General features: G+C 42.3%; 1 protein-coding gene across 1 annotated transcript in view; it reads right to left on the reverse strand.

The window, feature by feature from the left end:
* Window positions 1-10,299, reverse strand: part of ROPN1L (rhophilin associated tail protein 1 like) — a 44,162-nt gene that overhangs the window by 22,482 nt on the left and 11,381 nt on the right. The window contains exon 3 of the mRNA XM_018569238.1: window positions 1,658-1,781. Coding sequence (XP_018424740.1) covers window positions 1,658-1,781 — 124 coding nt within the window. The remainder of the gene's footprint in view (window positions 1-1,657; window positions 1,782-10,299) is intronic.

Consider the following 10,299-nt stretch of genomic DNA (forward strand, 5'->3'; position numbering starts at 1 on the left):
GCTATGCAGTCCCAGCAATACATTATATTATTACGTAGGGATACACCAGTGTGTGTGTATGTGTGTTTGTGTGGTTGTGGGGGAGGGGGGGAGGGTGGAAGAAGCTGCTGTTATATTGTTATTATTTACATTAGAATGTATTGCTGGGACTTGTAGTCCTGCATAGCTGGTGGTATTCTGCATTGCTGTATAATGATTATACAGCAATGCAGAATAGCAGCAATTATGCAGGACTACAAGTCCCAGCAATACATTATATTATTAAGTAGGGATGCAATAGTGCCTTGGGGAAGTCCATTTGCATGCACTATTTTTTCTGACCGCAACGGAACGCAGGCATTGATTTGCCATGCGTTCCAATGCAGGCAATCGCACTGCGGTGCCATTGACTTTAATGCACCGCCACGCCCCCTCCCACCCCAGAACGCAGTGAGCTGACCGGGATGCGATCCAGTGTGTTCCAGCCAGCACTAAATCGGGCCGGAACACACTGGAGCTGGTGTGAAGTACCTGCATCAGCTTTGAGAGCTACTGGTAGATCACGATCTACCTAATGGGCACCCCTGGCTTAGGGAGTGCCAATAGTCTGCGTGCAGGGAGAATAAGTTGCTACCCAGTGCTATATTGTGCTACATAATTGCAGATTGCAGTGTAGTGGGCTACATATTCTTGTGTATCCCCTATGTTCACAGTTCAGAGACCTAACAATCCTTTTTAGGACTACCTTTTTGTGTGTGTCATCAACAACTGTATTTGCTGTTTAGCTGCTCCTTTTTTATTGTTTTATTTGGGATTTTTATTTTATTTATTTATTTTTACTCCATGCTGGGTTAAAATTTTGATTTAGATTTGGGTTTAGTGTTTCAGGGTTTATATTTTGAAAGGAAATATATTGTATATATTTATTTATTTTGCTAGCGCCTTTTAAAAAAAAAAAAACATGGTCTGCAGCAAACACTTGTTGCTAACACAGGGAAAGCTACCCATGCTTGTGCAGTAAAACAGGATTTTTGTTTTAGCTGTAAAATCCATTTCTTGGAGTAAATTACAACAAATGGGTTATAATCCCTCCCACTCCCAGTCTGCCTCAGTTTTGTACCGTGTTTCCCCGAAAGTAACACCTACCCCGAAAATAAGACCTAGCACTATCTTCAGGGATTTCTGTAAACAATAGTGGATCACAGAAAAACAGGGGGAAGGGTCCTGTTATGTACTGCAAGAAATGGCTGTTACAGGTAAGACAAAAATCTTTTCTTGACTGTACATCACAGGGCACATGGAGTTCATTTTGAAAGCAATGGGGCACCCAAAAGCAGTCCAAAAGAGGGACAGGTAACGTAGCAAACAACAGCTAACAGGCCCATGAAATTTGGCTGCCCCTGTACATACAATTGTACATACAATAACAATGCATAGCATAATATCTTATCGCAGATTATTTGAATAACCGTGTTTGAATTAGTTTGCACTTTGTAAACCTCCAGTATCACGGCCAATTAGTATTTTCTACATACCTAAAAATTGGGTGAATAGAGTAGCACTGCACGAGAAATATACATCTCAAGCCCCCAAAAACAGGTGGGTTGAGCAAACAGATAATAGATTTAGGTTAACATTTCCTCTTTAAATTTAACCATCAAAAAATACATTTACTTACTTGTTTATGTAACACTTTAAGAAGTCCTGGAGTCAACCCGGTAGTGGTCTTTGTATTTGCTGCCATCATTTCTACACGTTCCTTCACTGGCAGGGACTCTCCCCTTGATAAACTACCAAAATACCTTCAAAATGTCAGAAATACATTTATTTAGAGGTGATAAAAATGCCTTTTGAAACCTAACAATATCATGTCTTCTTTTAAATTGCTTACTTGACAGCTAGGAGTGCACAAAGATATGTCCTCGTAGCTCTCAATCTGCACTGACCGCTTCGGTCTAAACTAATGATCGGGAACTAGTCAGCATGGTCCCCCCCAATCATGTGATCACCATGGCAACCAATCATGGTGATTACATGTTACTGGAAGTTGAGGCACAAACATCCTTAGCCTGCAAATGACACTGCAGTCTAAAGATGTTAGCATGACCCTCTGTATAATACTGTTATTGACAGATACAAGTACAATCTTTTTTAATAAATCAAAACGTTAAAAAAAAAACCTTTTTCCCACCTTTTGTTCATTTCACAACCAATAATATAAAACCTGAGCAGGCTATTTATTAAAACAGTGTACCAAATAAAAATGTGGGCATCTACATATGAGTGGCCCTCTAGCTATAAAAGAGTGAACTTGTGCTTGAACTATGCACATTAAAGTGACACTAAACTCAATAATTACATTTTTAAAAATGCATTCAAGTACCTTAACTATTTAAAAAACTACCTTATTTGTATATCACTTACGTTGTAGTTCCTCAAATCATCCCTTCTCAATACAAATTAGTAAACTAAATGTGAGATTATAGTCCATCACAGGAGTGAGCTTGGAGTGTTGGCTACTTTACAACACACATAGGTGCCATGGGGAACAAACATAGCCACACTCCAAATGTGTCAGCACAAATTCAGAGATGATTTATGGATCTACATTTGATTGATGCACAAATAATGTACAGTTTTGTTAATCGTGTAATTGAAATTTTAACCCGTTATTAGTCAGATAGACAAAATACCAGTAGGATAAGGTCATATGAGAAATAGAAACTGAGACCACAGGGATTTAACCCCTTAAGGACAAAGACCTTTTTTTCATTTTTTGTTTACATGTTATAATCCACATTTTAGGCCAGAAAATTACTTTAAACCCCCAAACATTATATATTTTCTGAAAGCCAAGACCCTATAGAATAAAATGTTGGCAGTTGCAAATTTTTATGTTGCACAACATTAGTGCAACTTATTATCAAACCCAAAAATATAGTGAAAATGCACTTAAAGTTAAATTTAGTGACCCAAAACACCACATTTGTAAAATGTAAAAGAGGTTACAACGAGTAAATAGGTACCCAACACGCCCTGGTTAAAAATTGCGTGCGTCCGTGAAACTGTGGCAGAATTCAGTACCCCAAAAGGTCCATAGAAGACGCTTTAAAAGATCCTACAGGTCATCAGCTTAGAGATACTGTACATGTAAACCATGGCCCCAAAATTATTGCTCTTACTCTGGCGTGTGCGGCGATACCCAACATTTGTAGCGCAATCGTTGTTTTGTATGTAGGTGCACCCGACGCGTGTTTATGTGATGACGCGCATGCTCGCAGGGGACTTAAAAATTTTTTTAATTTAATATTATTTTTTAATTTAATATTATTTTTAAAACAGTTTTTTAAAACTTTAATTTAATTTAATTGCCATCACATAGGGGGGCTTACAAGCCCCCCATGTGATAGAATATTGGCAGTGACAGGTACTCTTTAAGGCGATGCTGGGGGTCCAAAAGAACCCTAGTATCACATTAACACTCTAAATACAATATCACATTAACACTGTAAATACAATATTGAAGTACAGATCGCACTTCAATAGCTTCAGGAGCCCAGCAATGACAGCTATGGGTCCGGAAGTGATGCAATACGTGTCGCTCCCGCTCCCATAGAACGGGGAGGAAATCGGGGAACAGACATTCATCGATCTACTCCCCAGCTTCCCGCCGACACCCGACAAGGCAGGAGGGGCAGCAGAGCCCAGGAAACTCGTCAGGAGTGTCAGGCCAGGGGGGCGGCCTGGTTACCGGATAGTACAAGTGATGTGGCGGCAGCTGAGCTGCAAGAATCACTTCTAATGTAAAGCCAGCTTCCGGCTCCACAAAACTGAACAGACTCTGTTTAACCCCTTCATGATGGGATTATCCCGTCATGGGTCGTGAAGGGGATAATTTATGAGACTATTACTGCTTTGTTGAAAGGGAGGACTACTTTTTTGCATGTTTCCAAACAAGCTGACTCATAGTCCTATGTATAGCTGAGGGTCAAACTCGCCTCAGAACCAATCTAATCTAGACCTGCTTCAGTGTCCACCCTGCATGCTGCAAGTAACGATATGAACAACTTATTTAAATCATGAAAGGTGAGGGGGAGTCAATTCCCTCTTTGTATAACACAAAATAGAGATTAATATACAAAATGTTCCCCAGCACCTACATTTCCATCACAATAGTTAAGGTACTTGAATGCATTTTTAAGATTTAACATCTGAGTTTAGTGTCACTTTAAGGCCAATTTTACATCTTTGTGTTGTGGTAATGCATGCGTTACTGCAAATTAAGCTACCACACCATACAGAAGTTAGTATGTTGCAGTGCCTTATATTTTGAATGGCACCCCATGCGTTGAAGCAAGACAGCTGTGCTGCAGCATTCCATAATGCACTACCATGCATTGCCTTATGGTGCTTTCCCCAAAGAGGGCCAGATGCACTTCCCTGTGCAATGGGATGCATTGTCAAATTAATGGTTTGCCTATCACAATTTCAGGAGGTGTGAAGCGGGCCTAAATTATTTACATATTCCAAACAAGCATTAAATTCACTTTAAAACATGCCATCATGGTTAGAGATTGGGACGCGGCCTTCTGCGCGTGGCATAGGGTCAATCTGTGCCCTAACTTACCTATACCTCTTTTCTTTGTTGCTCCCCCTGTATGTTGGTGTACATTGTTTATAAACTTAAAAAGTAGGGAAATCCGTGCTTTGGAGTTATTACTTATTATTTGCACTAACATTACATTATACTCTGTGACTTGTTCGATATTAAGGAATATCTGCAATATTTTTGTAAGGATATCCCTGTTTAATAAAATAAAGAATTAAAAAACAAACAAAAAAAAAAAACATGCCATCATTCAGGTCCGTAACTACAGGCAAATCACAACAGAGACCCTATAATCTCAGCTCCTTTCACCTTCTACATTCTGTGGAAGCAGAAACTATGGAGCTTTCAGGCTCCTACTAATGTAAACAATCATCAGATGATGTTAGCTGCTAAAAATGGACTGGAACCCAACTGTGGAGTCCCTGTTGTGGTCTTTGAGGATAAATTACTTCCCAGGACTTGCAGCTAGAATCCTTATTGATGAGACAAGTTGTTTTACATGCTGGTTTGTGAGTGTGCCATGATGCCTTTCTACTATTTTACTGTTCAAAGCCCATTTCGTGTGCACCTTACTGTATAACTGGTGACAAATTGAGTGCGTTTGTCGTTTGTTTTGCTTGACCGATTTGGTGCAGCGATGCATGGGGTTTCTCAGCTGCCATTGGGATGTGCGGGATCCCTTGTGTGTTTCTGTGCTTTTAAGGAGGTTGGGCGTCCACCTGACAAACCTGCACCCAATTTGAAATCTTCTGCCCCCATGTGCTCCAAGATGGAGACTCTCATAGTTTAGAGTTAGGACCGCACTATAAGAGGTGCCTTGGCGCGGCTGTGCGGCTTTCACATCCTCTGCAGAAGACGTGTATCCAAACCTCTGTTATTATCCTTAGTGGTGAGACAAGTTGTTTTACATGCTGGTTTGTGAATGTGCCATGATGCCTTTCTACTATTATTCTATCCACAGACGCCGAAAAGGCATTTGATAGGGTAGATTGGGATTTTTTTACACCTGACATTAGAGGCAATAGGAATGGGAACTGGTATGCGCACCTGGATACAAGCCTTATATTCTTGTCCCTCAGCTAAAGTGCGAGTTAATGGGATTTTATCAGCTACATTTTCTATTACAAACGGAACATGCCAAGGGTGCCCTCTTTCCATCTTACTTTTTGTATTGACTTTGGAGCCTTTTCTTAGAATAGTCAGGGCCAATTCGGATATACAGGGGATTACTATAGGAGCTATCCAACATAAAATTGCTTTATATGCAGATGATCTTTTTTTTTTATTTTTTATCCTCCTCGGAAGTTTCTATCCCAGTCCTAAAACAGGAATTGAAAAATTATGGTGAGTTGTCAAATTTCCTTATTAATTCGCATAAATCGGAAGCCCTACATATCTCCTTTACAGGCTGGCGACTTCATAGAATTTTGAGTAATTTTCCATTCCGATGGGCCTCACAATCCATTAAATACTTGGGTATTCATTTACCTAAAGACCTTACCCAGGTATTCTCTTTGAATTTTCTGTCGCTTTATACACGTATAGTTTCCTATTTGTCTACATGGACTAAACATGCGTTCTCATGGATGCGCCGATGTAACATTCTGAAACAAACGGTGTTACCAAGACTTCTTTAAGTAATGCAGGCCCTACCTATTCATATTCCAACTTCTTTTTTTCGTAGACTCCAGTCCCAGTTTTCTAAGTTTGTATGGGCACATAAACCGGTTAGATTAAGTTATGTGATTTTGAGAAGGTCTAAACAGGAGGGAGGTATGGCCTTACCTGATACACGTTTATACTATTATGCAGTCCATTTGACCCGTATTTTGGATTGGTGCCGTCATAACACCGCTAAGCTCTGGATTGAAACGAAACAATCATACTCTGTAGCTCCATTATCTGGTCTTCCATGGTGCTATGTTTCTGCCTTAATTCCAAAGGAGATTAAAAATCATCCAACTATTATGCCTACTTTGGCAGTAGCTAAAATAGTTTTTTTACAAAGATGATTGTCACCAGATCGGTCACCTCTAATTCCTATTTTAGGGAACCCTTCTTTCTTACCGGGACTCTGGGTTGGGGTATTTAAGTTACTAAGGAAAGCCGGCAAGTTTGGAGCTCTTCATTTTCCGGAAGATTTGGAATGGCCTTCAGAGACTATCTTACAAACACATTCCAGCTACGCTAGTTTAAATTATTGGTGAGCAAGACAATTGTCCCATTTTTTAAATTCTTTACCAGAAGCTAGACGATTTGATAGACCATTGACTATATTTGAACCTCGAATGTGTCCAGACAGGTTCAATGCGGCATGCCCTCTCATTGTGTTATAGGCTCTTGGTTGGGAAAAAAATGACATCCTCCCCGTGGTTTTTGATAAAGTGGGAGGAAGATTTACATATACAGTTATGCCCGGAAGCACGAAAAAAATTACTATCCCTATCTTTCCAATCCACTATATGTAATAAATACCAAGAACTGGGTTATAAAATTGTTTCGAGGTGGTACAGGACCCCGCAGTAGCTACACGCTATGTTTCCACAGTCTTCTGACTGTAGTTGGTGATGCAGGAAACTGAAAGCAGATATGCTGCATGTATTTTGGTCTTGTTCGGTATTACAGAAGTTTTGGGACCAGGTTTAGGCGATGACCCAAAGATTCTCTGAGCTCCCAATTCCAAGAGACCCGGCCTTCTTTCTACTCCAACACAATTCTATTTAAATTAAAGCTTATAAACGTTCAGTTGTGAGGCATTTGGTTAATGCCGCACGCGCCTGTATCCCAGCCTTATGGAAGAGACCGGAACCACCTAATATAGTGACTATGGGGGGAAAGAAGGACTTATATTGTATGTATGTATGCAGGGCAGGACTGGGACTAAAAATAGGCCCGGGCATTCAGACTGAGCAGCCCAATCACGTGACCACAGGCAGGCCCCACCCCTCACACCAGGGGGCGGAGCCAAACACAGAAGCGCAATCGAGGGGCAGGGCCGGCCACTAGTAAGTACAGGAGGGCTACAGCTGACACACAAGCCTTGCTACAACCAATACACAAACCTTGCAACAATGTAGGAAGCTTGCTATAGAGAATATCTGTAAAAAATAAGTCAAGGCAACTGGACTCGCTGTATTTTACTTGAAGACGTTTCACTAGTCATCCAACCAGCTTTCTCAATTCAGAAATTTCTGAATTGAGAAAGCTGGTTGGATGGCCAGTGAAACGTCTTCAAGAAAAATACAGAAAGTCCAGTTGCCTTGACTTATTTTTTACAGCTATACCATGTGACCTGGATGAATGAGAACCTTCCCAGACATATTGCTATAGAGAATCGGATCTCACTGGCCCCCCTACCCCCCGCACAGTCACACACTATTATTATACATTTATAAAGCTCTGACATATACCGCAGTGCTGTACAGAGAAGTCACATCAGTCTCTGTACAGATGCAGAATAATACCATCAGCTATAGAGGACTAAAAATTCCTGCAAAACATTATACAGCAATGCAGAATAATAGTATATGAATTTGGTACATACTCTGTGCTGTCGCTCTGCTCCAGGGTATCAACCTGAAGTCTCGGACAAAGGGTCTCAGGAGGGAAAGATAGGCAGCCGGTGGAAGCCCTGTAAGAAGGCACCACGGGGTTCCCCAGAAGGCTGCTGCGCGGGACCTAACACAGCCGAATTAACGCAGAAGTCAGTGGTGTAATGCAGAGTACAGAAGTCAGAGGTGCAACACAGAGATCAGCGGTGTAATGCACAGCAGAGGACAGCAGTGTGACGCAGAGGGCAGAGGTCAGTGGTGTGCCGCAGAGTGCAGCGTTGTGATGCACAGTGCTGAGGTCAGCGGTGTGACGCAGAGGTCAGCAGTGTGCTGCAGAGTGCAGACGTCACCGGTTTGACGCAGAGGTCAGCAGTGTGATGCAGAGTGCAGAAGTCAGTGGTGTGACTTACAGTGCAGAGGTCAGCAGTGTGACTTACAGTGAAGAGGTCAGAGGTGTGACTTAGACCGTGACCAGGTGTGACTTACAGTGAAGAGGTCAATGGTGTGATGCAGAGATCAGCAATGTGATGCAGAGTGCAAAGGTCAGCGGTGTGACCTACAGTGCAGAGGTCTACGGAGTGATCTACAGTGCAGAGGTCAGTGGTGTGATCTACAATGCAGAGGTCAGCAGTGTGATCTACAGTGCAGTGGTCAGGGTGTGATGCAGAGTGCAGAGGAGTGACTTACAGTGCAGAGGCCAGCGGTGGGGGAGGGATTCTAGTCTCAGGTGAAGCTTCCAGTCCAGCATGATGCAGTATTATTCCTAGCTTATGGCAGCTGAAGTGGGCGGAGGAAGTTGCAGATGTCCACCGAGGAGCCCGACTATTTAGCAGACTATCAGAAAGGCAGCCGGTGTTCTGTCAAACTCCAACTCCTCAAGATCTCCAACGACCTGACTTACTTAGAAGTAAGAGGTTCGGCCGAGAAGGCTCTACTGCACGTGGGCCACCCGCGGCATTTCCCTACACACATACTACAAAGCAATAAAGTATTAAAATGAACTAGGGTCCGACTAATCCAGCACGTTATTAATCTGAGTGCCCCACTCAATATGGGCGCAAGTGACGGCCATATTGAGTGGGGCAATTTAGATTAATAATGTCCTGGATTGCTACATTGGCAGCCGGCATACTAGACTTAGAGGTAGTGAAGTTCTCTTGCCGTGTGTGGTGTTGCTGTTTCTTTCCCAGACATGTCTACTAATATTATCCCTTAAAAAGTGTAGTCTTTAGCAAGCAGATTAAAATCCCTTCAGATGTCGACAAGATTGTATTGATTCAGGAGTGATTTAAAAGTCGTCGGTTCACTATGAGAGAAGATATAGCCGCAGATGATTTGTCTAAACTAGAGTTAATAACACTATTAGAATCCCCACAGAAGGGTAGTTGCCTAGATTTAGGGGCATAGCACGTGAGAATAGTGAGATCAGCATCATGGAGCTTACCCTGTAGGAGACGGTGTCAACCATCTGGATCCGGTATTTGTTTGACACATTGAAACAGAGTATTCAAGGGAATAAGGACACCTCTGCGCATCAAAATTAGGGAATGCTCCGATACCGATACAAGCATCGGTATCAGCGGCGATACAGAGCATTTGCATGAGTAATCGTACTCGTGCAAATACTCAGATACAAAAAACGAGTACCTGTGCCGCGTCCGCCATCTTCAAGGACCCAAAACCGCCGCACACAGGACCTCCATAGCGTCTTCAATGAAACAAGATGGCCGCAAACTCCTCCTCCAAGTCCTCAGTCATCTGCTCCATTCTGACCTCTTCTCCCACTGATTGGCCGATTGGATGATTGACAGGCTTCCTCACCAGTCAGGAGTCATCCAATCGGCCAATCAGCGGGAGAAGAGGTCAGAATGGAGCAGATGACTAGGCTGTGACACGGAGTGGCTGAAGCAGACGGAGAAGACGACACAGCAGGTTAGTACTGCAGCACCGCATGGGGGCAGTGCACAAAACTGCTGTTTAACTGCATATAATATTTAAAAAAAAGACATTAAATAAAGAAATAACTATGTAGATATTGCTAACTAAGGCTTGTATCCTCCTAGTGGGGAAAATAGATGAGCACATGGCCAGACTCCAGACCAGAACACTGTATAGTGTGGCACAGCTATATCCAATTCTGCATACCTGGCTTTATATTAT

Source organism: Nanorana parkeri, unplaced genomic scaffold (assembly GCF_000935625.1).
Source record: "Nanorana parkeri isolate BGI_ZX_2015 unplaced genomic scaffold, ASM93562v1 scaffold1309, whole genome shotgun sequence".
Classification (NCBI taxonomy): domain Eukaryota; kingdom Metazoa; phylum Chordata; class Amphibia; order Anura; family Dicroglossidae; genus Nanorana; species Nanorana parkeri.